Here is a 21,984-nt window from a genome sequence, read left to right as displayed (position 1 = left end):
TGTACAGATCTGCAGCAGAGTTCAAATGCTCCGAAAACAGGTTATCTTTGCAGCAAGAGCTCCTGGATGAAGTTTCTTGCAACAGAAAAGCTTAGAGAAGCCCTGAATGCTCACACATGTGGAAGCAGCCAGGGAAATGAACCGACCAGCACGGAAACAGGCTGCCAAACAGCTCCCAATGGCTCCAGAAGGACTCCGAGTGGCTTGAAATGGCTAGAGGGTGGATCCTTGATCTGCTCTAATACCACTGTCGGCTATGGCAGACAATGGAAGCTCAGAAATGAGCGATAGAAAAGCAAAAAAGAGCTATTGTATTGAAAATGTTGCAACAAGTGGAGGCTCAAGAGTTAGCCAATATCACAAAACCCTAGGGCTAAATGCCCTTACTGGACTAAGTGTCCTAACTGACCTAGGTGGTACATGTACTAACTATACCAATAGTCCTAACTGACTATAACTAGGCCTACAAGGCACATACCAAGGAATAAGTGGCACCTATGGATAGCCCATAGAATGGCCTACACATGGACAGAATTTATCTTGTGCCAAACTCAACATAAGGAGCTAGTCTTACAAGAAATGCATTCCTGTCCTATGGCTAGACATACAGGTGTCACAAAGACTTATGAGAGGGTCAGATAGAGCTTCTTCTAAGAAGGCATGTGGCGAGATGTTGAATGTTTGCCTTGCCAACAGAATAAAGTGGACAGCAAATGACAAAATCAGCTAGCATGAGATGACTTGGAAAGGATGGAGGCCCTTCTCCAATTGAAGCTAAAAAGAATCTGCAGGATAAAAAGAAGAAATATGCAGATGAATGCAGGAGATTATGTGCATTCACGACTCCACAAAAATTGTTATGCTTCATTGATGGATAATTCAAACACAAAGCTTGCTCATCAGTATTATGGCCCTTACAGGATCATCCACAAGATTGGGCAAGTAGCATATGAATTGGGGCTACCAAGCACTTCCAAGATTCACAATGTGTTTCATGTGTCTTTGCTGAAACCAAATATAGGTCAGCATGTGCATATACTTCTAGAGCTTCCACCTATGGATAAGGAGGGGCATATCCTCTACATTCCCAAGCGCATTGTGGGTTTCAGAGATCGAGTACTCTACAACAAGGTATACATTGAGTACCTCATAAGATGGAAAAGGATTCTAGAGGATGAAGAATCATGGCAGCCGAAGAGTATTGTCCAGGAGTACCCCTATTTTTTACCAGGCTAATCAACGTCACTTGATGTCTCAGCACCCTTGCATAGCAGCCAGTACATGTAATTTTGAGGGTGAATTTCTATGGGAAGGGATGGCTGTAATGAAGCAAGGAAAAGGGCTACTTTAGGTGGGAAATGTGGAGGGACTATTAAGTCCCCATCCACCACTCATTGTGTACTCTTTTATGTGACATCTAATCCTATCTACTCTCCTCCTTCCTTCCTCCTACTTGCTGCCTCTCTCTCTCTCTCTCTCTCTCTCTCTCTCTCTCTCTCTCTCCACCCCTCCCCCTTCCCACCTCTTCCTCTCTCTCCTACCCCTTCTCCCTTCCTCTCTCTTGCTTCCTTTCCTCAATCCCCCTTTCTCTAACCCCTTTTCTACGTTACATTTGCCTGTAAGGCAGCTGATGTCAACTGAACAGGACACCTGGCAGCCTATAGACAAGCACATGCATCATGAGCAGTCGCAAGCCACATCCACAAGTCAGCAGTCAGCAGGGCAGTTGGCAGACAGACTGTCCAGTCAGGTCGGCCTGTGGCATCTGGCAGGCCTTAGACTTCTCAGACAATTACCAACCTTCTTCCTATATAAACCAGCAGTCCCATTCCCTCATTCAGCATGATCAGTCCTCAGTACAGTAGCATCCCCAGCAGCATCTACCAGAGCAGCCTTGTAGAAGTACTTCAGCCTACAGCGGAAGATAACACAGCACTTCCAGCATCGGCTCCAGCAGATCTCAGCCACAATCTCCAGTAGCAGCTTTCATAGCAGCCTCTCCAACAGCAGAAATTGTAGCCTCTACAGGATCCTTCCTCCAACTTTCCTGGGAGTGTGGATGTCTCTTCAAATGCCCCTCCCCATTGGTTTATTTCAACGATCGTTGTTGTGCATAATGGGTGTCGCGGTTTTCTCCTCTTCTTAGGGTTTTGGATTAGATTAGCCTTTGCTCTCCCATCCCTTCTTTCATTTCTTGAGATGCAATACACTTTTTACATCTTACAATGACAATGGCAACAAAGAGCAAAAGATAGCTGACAAAAGATGTAGAAATGAGGAGCACAGAGGCTGCAAGAAGACAACGGAAAAGATGGGTGAGTGGTCAAAGAGCAAGGTGTCTTTACTCCTAATTTCTTTTGCTTGCTTTTCCATTTGTGTTTTTCTGCACTCATCAATTTTGTTCTAGCCATAATGATATTTCTGATCAATCTCCACTTAGTTAAGGAGGATTCCTCCAGAAATACCTCAGAAATATCACCTTGGCCCTAGTATATGTGGCCATACATAGGCCATTTGAAGATTTAGCTCATTGAAAGTGCTATGTCCATTGAGGATCGAAAAGTTGACGTCTTTCTAGCTGCATTTTTCTTAGCAAAGCTCTATTTGAAATAGTCTCTCCTAGATAGCTTTGGTGAAGGACCCACTACTAGCTTCTTAACAATTGCTGTAGGTAATAATCATTTTTTAGTTTTCACACAATAGATGATCTGTGTTTGGGGAAATACAGTGGTAAGGACAAACTTATGCCCCATATTACATGTATTATAAGCATTGGAGGAGAAATTAAGATCATGACCAATGCACGATTGCAGTTGAGGGACTGTGCATGATAGTTGACTGATTTGATTGATACACATTCTGATGATCTGGTCATCACATCTTAGGTCACTCTAGGGATAAGGAAATCCCAAAGGTTAAGGCAGCTCTGGTGAAGCTCTTCAGAACGGCATGTATGGTGGTGGACCACTTGTTTGTCTTCCGCTAGGTTACACTTTTGAACACTAACAGTGGTCTCTCCTTTCCAGTTTTTAAAACCCACATATTCTCTTGGGCCCATTTTTTTGTAACTGGCTAACCACTTATATTTATAATGGAAATTTAAAAATTTTAGCTTCCTCGAAAACTTTTCATGTCTCCTACAAGAACAATTGCTCAATTAAAAGTTCAAAATATAAGCCCCTTTGATCCCAGAAATACCCTGCAAAATGATGTAAGTCAAAATTCTTCTATGACCCTGAATGGAACACAATGAATTTTACGTGTGCTCTTCTACAAGGAGAGCATGATAAATATAAAAGGATCCCACGTGCTCTCTGCTTTTAACCATTACATCCTGACCGACCGGTCAACATGTATATCTCACTTGTAACTGAAACAGGGCTTGTAATAATCGAAACCTTATGGATCTTCAATATTCTGAAAGCCACCAGAGATCAAGGCAAAGTCCCAAACTTCTGTAAAGCCCAAGTTGACAGAGGAGCTGGCAGGGCCAAGCTTCAAGTTCATAGAGGAGTTAGTGGGGGCTGTGAGACCGGATTTGAAATGGAGGAAATATAGGATGAGCTTTGGGATGCAATATTTCAAATGAACCTTGCAAAGCTTGATGAGCATCAGATGTTTCATTTGGAGGTTGAAACATTGTTGCTATTGTGTGTGATTTGGGAGCTTGATTTTTATTGGACCTTTTGAAAATTCCTACATCTGTACTTTCAGACAAATTATTCTCAGCCAATCTGCAGCATCAAGAAAACCCTTTAGGTGGGCATGCACAAGGTGATTGGAAAAAATTATTATGAAGTTGACTTCATATATCATGTACCTTTGGTTTAAAATGTCATCCTGGTTGTCACTCAGTTCTTGGAGTGTCGTAACTGTGTCTCTCATCTTAGGACGAAGTTCTTGGGACTCATCAGCACAGGCCAATGCTAGCATTATGAAAGCCAGTAAATTATCATGGCTATATGATGTCTTCAAGAGGATTGGGTCCGCTATTTCTACCCCTTTCGAAGGAAACCTTTTTTTCACCCATGCATGCAAACTCTGATCCAATGATAGGCCAGACATCAATGGTTTCTTTCTTGTAATAAGCTCCAAAAGGAAAACTCCGTAGCTATAAACCTCTGCTTCTTTAGATAATCTTTCACCTGAAAGGCACTCTGAATATTTTTCCCCAAAAATACAGCAGGCAAGTTGTTCAGTTTCTCTGATGGAAGGAAACACATCTGATGTACAAAACTAACATTTGATGGCAAAGACATCTATCATTTTGTGGATATGAAAGTGTTAGAAAATAACCCAACAGAGGGTACACACAGCGGAAGACTTATAGTAATGCCCAGGAGCTCACACAGTGTGGTGTGGGGTGTGGAATCACAAACTTCTTTTACTTAATGTGCATAAAATAGGTGTGCAGACTCATCAATAGACAATGAACCAGCTAGATAGAGAAACCACCAAAATATATATTTCTGTCCAAAACTATGGACACAATACAAAATAGATAGATCCAGAGTCCCACCAATGGTGTGGTCCTCTGATCTAACCACAAGGTCCTTCTCCAATCTACTGGCTATCTCTAGACTCGCGCCCGCGTGCTCCACCTCGAGTGTCTGTAGACTTTCCATCCAGTGTGTTCTTCTCCACCTTACTGCCTGTGAATCAGCCTAGGTGGGCAGCCCCTGCCAAGCTTTGTCTGCAGCACACAGGTCCCCTTGGTCCTCCTGAATGTAGGCTCCAAGATAACTGTTCCACTGCTCCAACCTGCTTGTGAATGGCTGCTCCAGAAGTTATGATGATCTCAGCACCTTGCTGCCCTAGAAGACAGCCAAGGTCCAGCCTCTTCCTGGCTCAGTCTGCAGCACTTGTTGCACGCTCTCACCTCCTGTAGATAGGCCCAGAGAGTAAGCTTCCTGCTGCTCCTTTCTGCCCTGGAACTGCTGGCTATGCTGGATATTGAATGCCCTGCCAAAGGGCTCCTTTTATGGGCCCCAAAGGGGCTCAAAACTGACCGACTTTGTCTGTCCATCAACCGACCCCACAGCGCCCCATTTATGGGGCTGGGGGCTGTGTGCTGGCCGACTTTGATTGGCCAGCCGACCAGCCTGCTATCCCTATATAAAGGGCAGGGTACTGCCTTATTTGCTTATGCAGGGGGCATTCCACTGGCCAGCCCATAACCAGGCCTGTCTGACTGGCTATACCCAGTCCAATCAGCCTATCTACACAGACCGACCCTGCTGCTGCGCACCTGCCTTCATTGCGCCATATCCAGAGCATGTTGCAGGCCATGTGCCTATCCACAAACCTCGCTCAATAGCTCTCCATGTAGGCTTCTGTACCTCGGGATACCCCGCCAACCATGAATGCTCCAGATCTGTCCCAGATCCACACATCCAGGTAATCTCTCCTTGGGCACATCCGGAACAGGATAAAAGACCCAGTAACAGCCGGATTGTGCGCATAGGAAGATTACCCATCAGCTGGCAGGATATGAGCATGGCAAAAAAGCCGGAGCATGTCACAGAAGCAATCCCCCAGATTGAATGGGACTCAAAAGATGTGGTTGGTGTCCTCCACCAAAGGACACAAGCCCAATTAGTTCTCAAGGACAAGTTAGTAAGATGTAAAATTCTCAAGCAAACCAACAAGCTAAGAGGCACCAAGATATGGATCACAAAGGACCTCACCTTGACTCAGCTCAAGATGAAAGCCACAGAATTAACTTTTTTTTTTCCAAAGAAAGGAACCTTCTATTAATGCTTGAAAGATTTCATACAAGACAACAGCCCCGAAGGTGCTGAGTATGAAAAAAACCAGAAAAGGCTGAAAGAAAAAACTGGCCTGTTCCAGAGAAGCCCAGCTCACTGCCTAGGGGATCTCGGGAATTGGGGCTCTAACAGCCAAGTGAGGGGACTATACAGCCAGCGAATCCCTCGTGGAGTGAAAATGTAGAAAACACTTGCAGGCCAAGCCTTGCAGAAACGAGCACGCCTCTTGATAGTCGCCCTGGAGCCTGGAGTCCCACGCTCCCAGGTGGACCGTAGAGTGTAAATGATATCCTGCCAGATGGCAACCAAGGTAGCCGATGGTAGAACCGGGTGCTCCCCCATCACGAGACTGCAGCGAGCCACCCAAATGTTCCAAGCCGTGATGCCAACTGGCTACCACCTCCCAAACACTATCTTCCCTAGGGGAAGGAGTAGCTAAGGCGTCAAGGGGGGTGCCTCGTGGAGTGCAATTCTCTGAATGCTCTGACCCTGTATCCAGTAGGCTGGGGAGATCTCATCAATCTGGAACGTGTGTCCTCCCTCTGTCAACCAAGCCACCATCCCCCAGGTGTAGTCTCTGTGAAGACTCTGCATGCGTGTCATGATCCTGAGGGCTCTCATCCACTTCCTCGCTGCGCTACGACAGCTCCATAGGCAGTGTAGGATAGTCTTCAGGACACCATCTGAGCAGCAATGGCACTACCCCTCCACTCGCATCTGCTCCAACCACGGGCCGATGGGCAAGCCTCCGTGGGCTGCCACCCAGAAGAAGTAAGAAATCTTCCTCGGTCGCAAGCTGGACCACAACCGCATCCAAAACCTGGAGCGAACATCCCGGGGCACTCTCTGGGTCTCCCAGTGTCTCTCCCTCGAGGGAGTCCATCTCGTCGAGTCCATTTGAAGTCTCCTACCAATCCGTGTGGTGTAGGAAAAGAAAAGCACCTCATCTATTGTCTCAGCTAGGCCGCCCCTTGAGGGCTAGAACCACTCCCCGGGGTCCCACTGGACCTCCCTCAGGGGTCTACCCTCCCATAGCCAGAGGCGCCATCTAGAGGTGTCTTGCTCTAAGATACTGGGACGATCGATGTGCAACTCCTTCCCCAAGCGTCCTACCACTCTGATCATCTGCCAGTGTATCCCATCAAGACTCCCATCCATCTCAGGGTCACTCCCAGTGAGGGGCTGCAGTAGGCCTCCACGTCCTACACGGAAGAAGCCGGGGTGCGTGCTGTCGCGCTGCATCAAAATCCTCAAGGGAACACCAGTACGGGAAAAATTCTCCAGCCATCTGTTGTCTCTCCAAATGTGAAGTTCTTCCCACCAGGACTCAGGAATTGCTAAGTCGATCTCGCCCATCCGCTGCCCTGTCCCTCTTAGATGCGCTAGGGCATCAAGCCTCGTCTCTGCCTCCATAGGTAGTCTGCCCCAGCGACCAAAAGACCCTGCTCGACCACTGTCCCACTGTGCCCAACCAATGTGAGTCCACTGCCCAAGCATACGTCCCTCTTGATCTCTGACCTCTGGGTGCCACATAAGGGGCTGACGCTTGAACTCCTCTCTGCATCTGGACGGAGCACAAATGAGACCCCCTGCTAGTCTCTGCCAAACCCTGTGAAGACTCCTCATCAGGGGGGATCCCTTCCCCGTAAGGGGGGCCTCTGAGAAGATCCATCTATGTGAAGGCTGCCACTGTCCTCCAATGCGTGGGGTGTTCCTCAGAAGCCCTCTCTGTAAGAGGAGCTTCCAAGGCTCGGCACCTGGGGCGAGGCCACGAACCACCAGCTTGCCCAGAAGGGCCCTGCTCTGCATCTCTGGATCAATGATACGCAAGCCTCCCAGTGCCTGCAGCATGATCACCGTCTACCAAGCTACTCAGGCCCTAGTGTTCCTCGTGCCATGTGAACTTGCCTAGAGGAAGTTCTGTACCAACCGTCGGAGCTGCCCAATGCATCCTCTGTGAAAGCACCAACAGGAGGCAATATACCAAGCAGTGGCAAGAAGGACCTGGTTTGCCACTAAGGCGAATCCTGCGAGGGAGAGTTTGGTCGAGCTCCAATAGAGAAGCTTGCGCCGAACACTCTCAAGGACCGGGGCAATCTGTTGCTCTGCTGTAATGTTAATACCCACCTGGCATGCGAGGTATCTCGCTGTCTCACCCCGCGATATCCATTTGAAACCAAAGTCACTCCCCCACTCACGGATCTCCTGTGTCTCCTCAAAGCCCGTAAAGAAGCCTATGGATTTCGTCCAGTTGATCCGTGCTCCCAAGGCCTTACAATAGATAGCCAAGGCGCCTCTGACTCTCTCTAGACTTGCTATGGTACCCTCAACATACAAGGCCGTGTCATCTGCAAACTCCGACTCAAGGAGCTCTTCCTCTTGCCTGATTGGGAGCCTCAACCCTGTGAGACCCGCCACCTGTGATCTCAAAAAGTAGCCCAAAGCCTCCGCTACAAACAGGAAGAGGAAGGGAGCTAGTGGGCAGCCCTGGCAAACCGAGCGAGAGAGAGGGAAGGCCTCACCTGTGTGTCCTCCGATAATCATCTGACTAGAGCTCCCTGCGTATAGCGCTGAAACTCCTCTGACCCACCTATCTGAGAAACCCAATCTCCTCATAGTGCCCTCTAGGAAAGACCACTCCACCCTGTCGTAGGCCTTCTCAAAGTCCAAGAGAAGGATGGCCAGTGGCTATGACTCCTCCTTGGACCAATCCACTGCCTCCCAGAACGTGAAGATGTTGTCTAGGATGCTGCGCTCCTGGACAAACCCAGTCTGTGTGTCATGGATGATGTCGGTAAGATGAGGCCGTAACCGCAAACTCAAGAGCTTGGCGAGGATCTTGTATGTAGTATCAAGCAGAGTGATCGGCCTCCATTGTCGAATATATGACCTATCTCCCCCTTTCGGGATCAAACAGATCCACCCCCTGCACAAGGACTGAGGAAGAAGGCTTGTGTTGAAAATCTCCTGGCAAGCTAAACGGAAGGGGGTAGATATAATCTCCCAGAAGTTCCGGAAGAAGGCCGGAGTAAAGCCATCCTCCCCCGCGCACTTCTCGGTTGGAAGAGCCTTGAGGGCTTCCCTCCTCATCTGTGAAGGGCTCCTCAAGTGTGCTGCATAAGTCTCGCGAGACTACTGTTGGAACATGATCCCAACTGGGGTCATCCTCTCTGTCTGAAAGAGCTGGCTATAAAATTCAGTGGTCATGTCAAGAATCTCCTGCGGGTCAATGTGCATGATGCCCTGCGAGTCCCGAAAACGTTGTAGCTGTGTGCCGGTCGATCGAGGCCCAGTGGTCTAAAAGAATTGCTTCGTCATCATGTCCCCTTATTGTACCCATCGAGCCCGAGAGGAATGGTAGGAGAACTCGGCCCACCGCAGCTCTGTGTCCTGAAGCTCAAGACGAGCGCTCTCCAATTTGTCACTAAGCCACTGAGAAACCGAGTCCTGCTCCCTAAGCCTCTTGATGGAGGCGAGGTCTCTCCTCAAAGCCCGCTCTCGGTCCTGAAGGGTCCTCCTCCGCCTAAGGGTGTGAGCCTGCAGCTCCACACTGCTCCTCTGAATCGCATCAGCCACCCACGCAGCCCAGCCCTTACTCGGTGCCATCTCTGAGTGCTCCCAGATCTCTACCATAACCTGCTGAATCTCCTCGTCCTGCAAGAGGTCCTCTGGAATGCGGACCCCCTTCTGGGGGAGGCCTCGACGGGCTTGATCCAAGTGAAGTACCACTGGAGAGTGGTCAGACATCGTGGTACCTGCCAGAATCCCGGTAGAACCGCCTCTGTGTAATGCCTAGTCCCCAACATAGAAGCGGTCTAATCTCTTGAGCAATCCATCGTGTCTCCTCTGTCCAAAGGAGAAGAGAAGTCCTGCTGAACTCTGGCTCTCTCCACGGGTCTCTGCCACTAATCATGAAAATGAACTGCTCCCAGGTGCTACGCTCTGCTGCTGGCATCTTTGAGAACGAGGCGCCACCTTGCTTGTCTTCCCCAAACTCCAGGTTGTTGAAGTCCCCTCCAACAATCCAGGAATCAACATCCGAAAGACACTCTGACAACCTCCAAAAGGCCGGGCGATGCTATCTACACGCTGGGGCATACACGTTCAGGAATGCAATCCTAGACTCTCCCATCCAAACTGCCCGTGGAATGAGCTCGCCCTAATCGTAGACCTCTGAAGCCAAAGTCTGTGAGGCTGAGATGCAGACCCCTCCGCTCCGTCCTACTGCGGGAGACCACTCCTCTGGACCTCTCCCTGGGAGAAGGTGATGGCGTCGTCTGATGTCTGTTGCTGAAAACATGTGCTCCTGAATCATAAGGATGTCCACTGCCCTCTGTAACTCCTGCCGGAGCAACAGGTACTGCAGCCGACTACGAACACAGTCGTGGAGCCCGTGTGACACGTCCCAGCACTCCTGAAACCCCTGATCTGCAAAACAACCACACACAACATCAGAACTAAGCAGGCTGCTCACCACCCAACCGTGACATCTACGGGATGCGATCCCGAATCAGAAGATGTCCCCTCCGAGCCACGAGCTGAGCTACTGGCACGAACTCCCAATCAGATCCAAACCAGCCTGGTGTCCCATACCACCAGGTGGCGCTGTGAAGCCCTGGATCTGTCACTGGGCCTTGGGCTACGCTAAGATGCAGGCGCGCGTCCGCGACTCAATCCAGGATCAGACCTAGCACCTGGGAACGAGACTTGCTCCCAACTGCACACTGAGAACTGAACCCCCTGGGCCTCTTTTATAGACTCGGGCCCCGGCGCCAAAAATAGCGAAGACCTATAAATAGTTCGTACCCTTGCCACTCAACCCGAGAATCAAGCCTGCCTAGCTCTAAGCCTCCCCAGGCTAACCTGAGCTAGTTCTGTGTACCTAGTACACGTCAGATACCAATCCGTGCACATGACATACTCCCCCTCCTCTAAGAACTCACTCCTGAGTTCGCTAAGAAATCTGGAAATGTTCGTTGGAGGTTTTGTAATGTCTCCCATGTTGCATCCTCCTCAACACGATCCTTCCACTTAATCTTGTATTCCGTGATAGTACGATTTCGAATCTGTCTTTCACGAAATTCAAGAATAGATTCAGGTTCGTGAGGAATAAAAGTCAAATCTGTAACTTCTATAATCTCATGAGGAGAAACAAGTTGATCATCTGCACCCAATACTTCTTTCAGTCTACTGACATGAAAGACTGGATGTACTTTAACATCAGGAGGCAATTCTAGTCGATATGCAACTGGTCCAATTCTTTTAATGACCTTGAATGGGCCACAGTATCTGGGGGATAATTTCGGAACCAAACCAGTACTTAGGCTCTTGGATTCCTTAGGAATTCTCAAATATACCATCGTTCCTTCAGAGAACTCTCTGGGTGAACGATGTCTATTAGCATAAAATCTGTCCCGATCTTGGGCACTTCTAATAGACTCCTTGGCAAACTGCAACATTTCCTGCATGTCTTGCAAGAAGTTCTTAGCAGCATCATTTTGAATCCCTTTTAATCCTACCATAACTGGTGACTTAGGTTGAAACCCGTACATAAGCATAAAAGGACTATAACCTGTACTAGAATGCTTTGCACTGTTGTAAGCAAATTCAATCATAGGTAGATAATCTTCCCATGAAGACTGTCTCTTAGATACATATGCCCGAAGCATGTCTTCAACCAACTGGTTGACCTTCTCTGTACTGCCATCGGATTGTGCATGATCCGAGGAACTCATACTTAGAGTAGTTTCTAACTTCTCAAAAACAAGTGTCCAAAAGTTACTTGTAAACTTTGAGTCCCTGTCACTGACTATGTCAGATGGCAAACCATACAGCTTGAACAAGTGGTCCACAAACTCGTGAGCCAACTGAACAGCTGAAATAGTTATTCTTGTAGGTAAGAACCTAGCCATTTTTGTCAAACGGTCGACTATGACCCAAATAGAGTCATGACCCTTGCGCGTTCGAGGTAAACCAGTAATAAAATCCATGGAAATACTTTCCCTTTTATTACCTGGAATCTGTAAAGGCTGTAATAAGCCCGCGCTTCTAAGGCGTTCAGCCTTAGTAACCTGACAAACCCGGCAACCTACTACATAGTTCTCTATAAATGCACGCATCTTAGGCCAATAAAAGGTATGCTTCACAAGAGACAGAGTCCTATGTATACCTGGATGTCCCGCACTAGGAGCATCATGACACTCCCAGAGAATCTTGGATTTAAGGTCCAAAACATCAGGCACACAAATCTTTTCATTCCGGAACAGCAAGCCGTTCCTAATCATCCACTGACCTCCTGCCGCCTGTATCCTAGGTGGCACAATCCCTGAGTCCTGGTCAACCATGGAGCTCCCATCCTGGACTCTCTGCCAATAAGAACTGAAATGACTATCAGTTGCGTATAGCCCTCTCAAGGATTGAAATAGGTCTGAGGATATTTCCTTAAATGACAAAGCATTTACAAACTTAACTCGACTTAAGGCATCCGCCACACTATTCAACGAACCCTTACGATAACGTATTTCGAAATCAAAATCTTGCATTAGCTCTGCCCATCTAGCTTTCCTTCCTCTCAATTCTAATCCATCACACACATACTTAATTGACTGGTGATCAGTCAATACAAGGAACTTTGAACCATACAAGTAGTGTCTCCAAACCTTGAGAGCATACACTACAGCATAAAGTTCCTTCTCTAGTGTGGGCCAACGATACTGGGTGTCGTCTAGCTTCTTACTCTCAAAAGCTACAGGTCTGCCCTCTTGGAATAGAGCTGCCCCAATCGCATAATCACTCGCATCGGCCTCCAAAACATAAGGCCGGGTAGGATCGGGTAATGCAAGAACGGGTGCTTCCTTGATAGATAACTTCAAGGTTTCAAAAGCCTTGTTCATTGCATCATTCCAAGAAATCGGCTGAGTAGACCTGTGTCCACGACCTTTCAATATGTTGGTCAAGGGTGCCGAGATATGTGAATAATCACGCACTGACTTCCGAAGAAATACCGTAAATCCTAGGAAAGAACGAAGTTGTTTCACAGTCTGAGGGATAGGCCATTCTAAAAGCTTCTGGATACGATCCAGATCAATGCTAATACCTTCAGAAGAAATCTTGTGTCCTAAGTAAATGATCTCCTTCATAAAGAAGTCACATTTACTCATCTTGGCATAAAGCCTATGCTGTCTTAGAACAACTAAGACAACCCGGAGGTGGCCTATATGATCCTCAAGCGTTTTACTATATACCAAGATATCATCTAAGAACACTACAACAAATTTGCCCAGAAAATCCCTGAACAAATCGTTCATCATCTGCTGAAAAGTAGCAGGAGCATTGGTCAAACCAAAAGGTAATACGAGGAACTCGTAATGACCATACCTAGTCCGGAATGCGGTCCTATCTATGTGTTTAGCATAGATACGGATTTGATGATAACCCGTGCGCAAATTAATCTTAGTGAAATACTTCGCTCCGGCCAAACGGTCTATCAAATCATCAGAACGAGGTAAAGGATAGCGGTTCTTAATTGTAAGTTTATTTAATCGTTTATAATCTATACACATTCTCCAGGAAGAATCTTTCTTCTTTCTTAAGAGGACAGGTGCACCCCATGGTGATTTACTTGGGCGGATATAGCCCATATTCAGGTAATCCTGAAGCTGGATAGCTAACTCATCCTCCTCTACCTGGCTCATCCTATAAGGTGGTACACTGATAGGTTGAGCCCCTGGGACTAAGTCTATGCGATGATCTACTGCCCGTTCTGGAGGTAAACCTTCCGGCAGTTGAGCTGGGAATACGTCCTTAAAATTATCTAACAACATTCTCAATTCACGGTGTTCAAACACACTTAATTCATTCTTGTTAATTACCGAAACAACAAATGAAGAAAGTGGAATCAAAACACACTGATAGACATCATAATGAGAATTGTTTAATATATTCCGAAGCTGCATCGCAGATACAATAGGCCCCTGAGAAGGGGGGATTTTATCACACTGAATACAAAATTGGGTGTCCTTATCTACAAAAGAAAGCGTATGCTCCGTCCATCCGATCTGAATATTGTGGGTTTTAAACCACTCTATCCCGATCAACAAGTCTACATGCTCTAGATGCATAACATAGCATGTGAGAGCTCCCGTGTAGGCCTGAATCCGGATAGGAAGCGCTTCAACCTTGCGATCCCAAAACTGCTTCCCAGCTGGAAGCTGCACCTCATAGGTGTGGTCGCTAGGTACTGTGAACAGCCCCATCTTCTGCACAAATTTGTAATTAACAAAATTGTGAGAGCTGCCCGGATCAAAGAGAATGTGAACCTGTTGGTCCCTAACTTCTCCATAAACTCAGAAAAGATCATGGGAACCAAACAACGAAGTATTGAAAGTACAATTACAAGAAAGGGGGCAGGTAATGACATTTAGTGAAATACCTGTCATCGTGACTTGGTTTGCTCCCTTGGCTGCGGTACGTGGACCCGCCTGGAGCTTTGGTCCTAGCACCAACTTTTGGTTCTTCCACTTAGGACACTCATTCTTTGTGTGGCCCCGCTCCTCGCAATAAAAACATCAGCCTTCTTTCTTGAGCCTGAGAGTGCGAAGGAAACGGGCCTTACCATTCTTTGCTGGAGTTAAGCTTTTCCTGGAGGCGTTGTCCGTAGACTTCGTCTCCGCAATACCAGTCGTATGCTGAAAGAACTTGCGTTTGTTCTTTCCACTCGTTTCGGTAACTGTGGTTGCCTTGGTACCGGCCATGGTATCATCATATATGCGCGCATATGTCATGGCCTCCTGCAATGTGGTGCACTTGTTGTTCTTGATCTGCAACTTATAGGAGTCTGGCAAACCATCCACGAAGAAACCTAATAAGGTTACTGGATCCATTTTAGTGGCCCTGGTTTGCAGATCCCTAAATTTTTGAAGATACACTTCAAAAGTCAAATTCAATTTTGACATATCGAGGGCCTTGAGCTTGCCGACGATATCGTAGTCATCTTCCTTCTTCAGGAACTCCTTCCTGAAGATGCCCATAAAATCTGTCCAAGTATCTGGCTTAGGCTGGAGTTCTTTCCACCATAGCAAGGCTTTACCTGACATAAACCCTGCTGCAAGCTGGATCTTTTTCTCATCTGGATAGGGGTGGAATTGGAAGTGTACCTGCCACTTGTGTAACCAAGTGTCAACTACTTCCTTTGTTCTTGACTTTTAGTCACCCGGAAAAGGATCTGGAGTTATATTCGGGCCTAGCACCGAAGCCATGGCATCCACATGCGTGAGTGCCTGTACAGTGCTAGCCAGAAGAGTGAGAGTTGCTTGTATCCCCTGGAGTTGCTGTGTCAACCCCGATTGATTAGCATTGACCTGCTCGAATTTGCCATCAAGAGCAGTCGTAAATTCACTGAAGGCTTTTTTAGTTATCAGGTCGTCATAGAGACCCTGATCCTCCTCTCCCACAGGAGTGTAATCCAAGTCCTGCTCTCCCATGGTGAACTCGGGATTTTGAGCATCAGACATGGCTGAAATCTGATTTGAATACAAACGGAGAGAAATAACTGACTGAAACGAAGCACAGAGGAGGATGGAGCAGAAGAAAACCGTCCCGAATGAAGCTGACGGAAGGAGATGCTGAAATCTGGCGAATCGGAAGCCCGTGAGTCCCGAAGCCTCCCCGAACCCGCAATCCGGATGCGCGTGCTGCTGTAGTAGCTGTACGGTCTGCTGACGCAGGCCGTACGGTCGCTGACGTGGCCTGTACAGCTGCTGACGCAGGCCATACAAAGGCTGACGGAGGCCGTACAGTGCTGATGTAACTGTACGGCGTCCGTACAGTTCTGCAGGTACTGGCGCAGTCGCGAATCGGTGCAGCAGCAGGTACAGGGGCTGGCGAAAACAGTCCGTACAGGCTGTACGGCTGCTGCAGGGCCTTCGAAGGCTGCGCAGGCTGACGCAAGCAGGGGCAGATGCGGGAGACTGCTCGAGGCAGGGCGATGCTGACGCAGGCAGGGTACGGATGAGGCTGCCTGGCTGGTGCAGAATTCGAGGTGAAGGCTCGAAGTTTGAGGCTGCTTGTGGGTAGGCTAGCACCCTGCCCCCACCTATATAGGGTGCAGGGCAGCCTTATTTGGAAGCTGAGCTTCCAAAAAAGGCCAAGCCCCTCCAGCTTTGGAGGGGTGCTTTTTCGGAAAAAGCAACCCCCCCTGCGCAGGCTGCACGCAGCCCTAGGCGCAAGCTGTTCGCAGCCTGTTGCGCAGGCTGTACTCAGCCTATTGCGCAGGCTGTCAAGCCTCTACTTGCCCCGTCTACTCCGCCCCTTCCTAAGCACTGCATCCCCTGCACATCTCTCCTACTTTTCTGCTCTATTTCTCCACCCTCTAAACTTCTCTCAGAGGCCTTCAGAAATTTCGATTTTCTCTCTCTCCTATTCTTCTTTCTTTTCCAGATATCTCTTCACCCCTTTTATCCCAGGTAGACAGCAAAAACGCAGCAGGAAATTTCGAAATTTAGGGCATACCTGGAAGAGAAATCCGTCAAAATTCTCGCATCAAAAGTTCCTACCTCAGGAGTTGGCTCTAATACCAACTGACACGTCCCAGCACTCCTGAAACCCCTGATCTGCAAAACAACCACACACAACATCAGAACTGAGCAGGCTGCTCACCACCCAACCGTGACATCTACGGGATGCGATCCCGAATCAGAAGATGTCCCCTCCGAGCCACGAGCTGAGCTACTGGCACGAACTCCCAATCAGATCCAAACCAGCCTGGTGTCCCATACCACCAGGTGGCGCTGTGAAGCCCTGGATCTGTCACTGGGCCTTGGGCTACGCTAAGATGCAGGCGCGCGTCCGCGACTCAATCCAGGATCAGACCTAGCACCTGGGAACGAGACTTGCTCCCAACTGCACACTGAGAACTGAACCCCCTGGGCCTCTTTTATAGACTCGGGCCCCGGCGCCAAAAATAGCGAAGACCTATAAATAGTTCGTACCCTTGCCACTCAACCCGAGAATCAAGCCTGCCTAGCTCTAAGCCTCCCCAGGCTAACCTGAGCTAGTTCTGTGTACCTAGTACACGTCAGATACCAATCCGTGCACATGACACCGTGTACGTTCCAGCTCACTATGGTCCAGCTCATAAGGGCGGGGGAGTCGGGAACAAGGCTCTCCTGTGAGTGGGTGCCTATCCTAGAAAGACTACCTTGTGTGATTTTACCGGGGGTTTGCAGGGCGAGTAGTCAGTGTCTGTGCGGCATCGTACTAGGGTGGATACCGGCTCAATACTGATCTTTCGTGCCCACTTCATCATGAAGGAGGCTTCCACCCCGAGCAACTCGGCGCACGTCTGGAGGGACCATAAGTGTGCCTGCTCCATCTTTGCCTCCATCGGCAATCTGATAACTCTAGTCGCCAAACCACACACAGGCTCCTCGCGCGTGAAGCTCAGCTGAAAGTTCACCTCCGCGCCATGGGCGTACCAAAGATCTAGTCCCTGTGGTCCCATCCACTTGTCCATCATGAGCATAATCTGATTACCCAAAATAGCGTCAAACACCTCCGGGGACCACTTCTTCAACCCTGTGGAGGCAAACGGAAATCTCCAAACGGGGTGTGTCTGAGATCCCACTGCACCGATCAAACTCCCCTTTCGGGGTTGAAGGACCATGAGCGTGACCTCCAATGGTAAAGGGTATACGTCCGGAATCTCTAGATAGTTCCAGGGTCCCAACCTCCAGAAGTCCCGCGGTAAGGGATGCCCAGGCTGGAAGTTGGGAGCTGCTAGCCAGGAAGACGAGCCTCGCGTCCCTCAGGATCCCTCTCTGAGCGGACCTGCTATTGCGATGAGGAAGCAGAAGGGGGCGTCGTCGTTCCCTTGCCTGATGGCAGGGGTGTCGAAGAGGAAGAGGCTACTACTGAAGCAGAGAGGGGGGCGACGGGAGAGTAAGAGGTAGGGACGCGGGGGACAGGGGACGGGGGGCGGGTAATGAGGGTGACCGTAGAAGGGGGGGCTGAGGGGAGGGGGAGGGGGCGGGGGGAACCCTGGGGAGGGAGGGGGAAGTGAAGAAGAGGAGGGGGAGGGGGGAGGGGAGGGAGGGGTAGGAGGAGGGAAAAGGGCGACCACAGGCCCCCCTAGCTGATGCTGCTAATCAGGCTCGTCACGTCTCTGTATCAGCTCCTTCACGACCCTCGTCGGGCTAGCGTCTGTGGCTTCCGCCGTCATTGCCGCATCTGGAGCTCTTGGGGCTCTCTGCTACTACAAGGGTGGGTGCGGAGGTTGAACTTCCGAAGCTGGAGGATCGACTGGATGGGCAGTGGCCTCTACTGCTAGGGAAGGTGACTCCTGCTGCTCCTCTGAGGCCTCTCGGTCAACCCTGTCCCTCTCCCTACAGTTGGCCCTTTGTCTGCAGTGTTTGCGCTCTTGCTTGCTTGGTTTCTCTTTCTTTTTAACCTGTGTCCAGTTCCCTTCTGAGGGGGTAACCCATGGGATCTGGGACTCCTGCTGACTCTGCCTTCTCTGTGGAGGAGGGGGGGGAGGTGCACGAGGGTGGCCACGGGGGCAATCTCTGGCGAGGTGACCCATCTGTCTACAACGAAGACACTGGCCTGGTAGCCTGGAGATCTCCACCCTCTGGCGAAGTGTGCCCCCTTTCAGGGTCTCGAGAAGGATCAACTCTAGGAGGGACTTCGGGCTCTGGGAAGCGGAGTGTAACCGAAAATCGTGGAACATGGTGTGTCGTATCCATGTCCTCCACTGTGAACCCATGATACCAAGGAAAGAGGTAGACAAGGTGCGGGCCAAGAAGAATGGGGCTCTGCTCCACAAGTGTCGAGGCGGTATCAGGGGAGCTCAACTGGATGAGGAAAACACCTCGTCCATAGATGGTGACCTTCTGGATGTGGTCACCCTCTAATATCAAGCTCGCCTGGATCCACTCTCGCACTTGTCTCCGTGTAGGGGTGAGGCCCACAATTCTGCCTACAAGCGCCTTGTCCTGGAGGGATTGGACTGCCTGCTGTACCTATTGCTTGTCAGCTGGGGAAAGAAGAACCTTAATGGTTGTGGGAGTCGAGGGTGCTGCCATACAGCCCCTCTGGCCAGACCAAAGGTCACCACCAAGATTTTCTTTCACCGTAGCAAACACGAGTGCTCCCGCTGCAAGGAAGCAAATGAAAAGGGGACAAAGCGGAGAGGCGAAGGAGAGGGTAGGGAAGGAAGGAGGGAGCAAGGGGAGGAGAAGGAAGAAATGAAGAAAAGGAAGGAGGCGAGAGAGGCGGGAGAAGAGGAGAAAACAGTGGGAGGAGGCGGAATGGCGGGGGGGGCGCGCTGGCGGGAGGGTTGGAGGGCAGGAAGAGGTGCGAGGCAGCAAGGAGGGGAGGCAAGGAGGCAAAAGGAGGGGGGGAGGAGGGGCGGAGCGGGAAAGGCAGCGGGCGGGGGGGCGGAGGTGAAGCGGGGGAGAGAGCAGGGTGGGGAGGCGGAGGTGGAGCGGGGTAGATGGCAGAGGTGGAGAGGAGGGAGGAGCGGGGGAGGCAGGAGGTGGAGCGGGGGGAGGCAAAGCGAGACGGGCGGAGCGGAGGTGGAGCGACGGGAGGCAGAGAGGGCGGAGGGTAGGGGCGGAGGGTAGGGTGGAGCGAGGGAGGTAGAGTGGGCGGAGGTGGGCGGAGGTGGAGCGGGGGAAGCAGGGTGGAGCGGAGAGGGAGGAGGGGCGAGGTGGAGCGAGGGCAAGGGCGAGGGCGAGGCAAGGAGGGTAGGGCGGGCAGTGAGAGAACACACAGGCCACGGGCAGCCTCAGGCACACGATGCAGTTATTTTTGCAAATGTGATCCCGCCACAGAATTAACTAAAGTGAAGGAAGCTCACAAGGAAGGTAAATGGGCTGCTTACAGAGATGGGAAAGCACTTATTAGATATTTTAAATCCAAAGCCAAAGACACTCGGTCTTTAAATGATGTAATGAGGGCCATTTTTATCATAGTGCTAGAATCTAGATGTGTGCTATAATAACCTCGAGCTGAGTTGCCATGTGCACTCCTCGACCCTCTGGTGTATCCAGATGTTGTAAGTCATCTTTTTTGGTGTGTGCTTTGTCCCATAGACCCATGAGGTCTCCGGAGGACCTCTCTCTCTCTCTCTCTCTCTCTCTCTCTCTCTCTCTCTCTCTGTTGTATCGTATTGTATTGGATTAGGCTATATCTGCTATGATGATGATGATGTTAGTAAGGACTATGACTATGGTGACATCGATGATGATGACATTGACTATGTCCACAGTTTTCTAGCATGGGTTAGGATGCCCGTTTAGTAGCTCCACCCCTTTTGCTCATTGTATCAAGTTTTCTAGAAGTCTCATAGACCCATCCATCTTTAGTAGACACAACTGAAACTTGAGGATGTGAACATGCGCGTCAACCAAAGTGGACTCGGGGTTGACAGCAAAGCAAAGGCGGGGCCCACCTCAGCCTCAGCTTCAGCCTCTATCCCTACTCCGACTTTAGTCCCCGCTTTGGTTTCAGTTCCAGCCTCAGCTCCCTCTATCTCTACTTTGACTTCAGCCCCTGCTTCAGTCTCAGTTCCAGTTCCAGTCTCAGCTCCCTCTACATCCTCACTTTCGACTTCAGCTTCCACTTCAGCACGACTTTCAGCTACAGCCTCTACATCCCCAGCTACAGCTACAGCCACTATCAGTCTCATGCCCGTGGCGCCGGTTGTTTCCTTCCCTTCCTCTCCTATTAACAGCTCTCGCACCACTTATGACACCTACTTTGGAGGTGTCATACACTGCTCCGCATTACGCTTCACTCTCCCCTCTCCCTCTCAGTCAGCCCACGCTCCCACATCCCATTGGGACTGCCTCATCCATTCTACTGTCATCTCCGTACCTCACCAAGTTCACACAGTCACCGCCCAGCTTCCGGACTCATCCCCACAATTTCATGTCACAGCTATCACAGTTTCAGCTAGGACATGGGTGGGCTGATACATCATAGGCCTCGGATACCTTGCTCATGGAGGTACATAGTTTCCGTGAGCGCGAGATGGAGCTGACACGCTTCGCACAGGAGCACGTCTGCTTCAACCAGGAGCAGAGCAAACTCGGGCCATTCAGGAGCAGGCTGGTCTCATTCAGAGACTCACACAGAATATCTTGCAGCTCCGGCAGGAGGTCACAGCCATACACAGTCCCAGGGAGTACCCCGGTTGTCGAGGCACAGATTGCGAGCATGCAATCTACTATTGAAGAGACATCCAGATGGGTTGGCATGGCCAAACGGGAACCCGCTAGGGTAACCGTTTCGGCTACCCTCATGGAGCAGCAGCAACAGAGAGCCAATAAGGCTCTCAACATCAAAGTATGCGGGATCCCACGCACTAAGGCTACACCGATGACAGATGCATCTACTTTCGTGGCCGCTACTCTAGGTGTGGCTGAGCACATGATAGAGAGGGCATGGTGGGTGGCGAGACACCCCAACCGAGAGCGACCCTTGATCATACGGTTCCATGACACTCAGGCACGACTTTCAGCTCTACGACACAGGTCAGTCCTTCAAGATCAGCCAGCGATCTCCATGGATGAGGACCTCACCCCTCTACAGGTTGAGGAGAGATGCGCTTTGCTGCAACAATGGGATTAGGCCCGGAAGGAGAAGAAGTGGACAGTGATACAAGAGGGACGACTTCTGACAAGCCCTCGTAGGGCACCAGCCCCCTCCCCTACATACGGAAGCGGGGTCTATGAGACTCAAATATCCGAGACCCTATCCTGCACCATTTGGAACTCTAATGGTACCTTAGGGTCAGAACCAAGGAACTTCTCGGAATCCTATACAGGTCACGACATATTCTTTTATACAGAGACACATCAGAGTCTAGAGCGCCCACTTCCAATAGTCAATGGATATACATGGGAGTCTACCTACAGAGATGACAGAGAGGGATACAGGGGGGTTCGAGGGTCAAGTGAAGTTGTAGTCCTTTCCAGATCCACACTTTTGAGGACCATTTCAGTAGAGCAAAGAGATGCACATTCCAGGTTTCTTTGGATCCGGATTCGGCACACGAACAGCCGGGATCTGTTTGTTGCAGTTTGCTACTTCCCCCCTGAGACCTCCCACTTTGCCAGAGATCCGAGGAGAGGATGAGGCATCTCCATTTGCTGCTCTTTATCAATCCATTGTTGACTTCTCTAGCCGCGGAGAAGTCCTCCTAGTGGGGGACTTC

General features: G+C 49.9%; 1 protein-coding gene across 3 annotated transcripts in view; it reads right to left on the bottom strand.

Annotated features, from left to right (window-relative positions):
* Positions 1-3,312: 3,312 nt before the first annotated feature.
* Positions 3,313-21,984, bottom strand: part of LOC147891703 (uncharacterized) — a 34,109-nt gene continuing 15,437 nt past the window's right edge. For all 3 annotated transcript variants that reach the window (XM_087388613.1, XM_087388611.1, XM_087388612.1), the window contains 2 exons: positions 3,821-4,157; positions 3,313-3,734 (listed from right to left, as the gene is read on the bottom strand). In XM_087388613.1, the coding sequence (XP_087244739.1) occupies positions 3,515-3,734; positions 3,821-4,157 (557 nt within the window). In that variant the 3' untranslated portion in view covers positions 3,313-3,514. The remainder of the gene's footprint in view (positions 3,735-3,820; positions 4,158-21,984) is intronic.

This window comes from Dipteris shenzhenensis, chromosome 17, assembly GCF_047967505.1.
Source record: "Dipteris shenzhenensis isolate YYH24624 ecotype China chromosome 17, Dip_SZ_1.0, whole genome shotgun sequence".
NCBI lineage: Eukaryota > Viridiplantae > Streptophyta > Polypodiopsida > Gleicheniales > Dipteridaceae > Dipteris > Dipteris shenzhenensis.
This window is presented reverse-complemented; position numbering and strand designations above follow the sequence as displayed.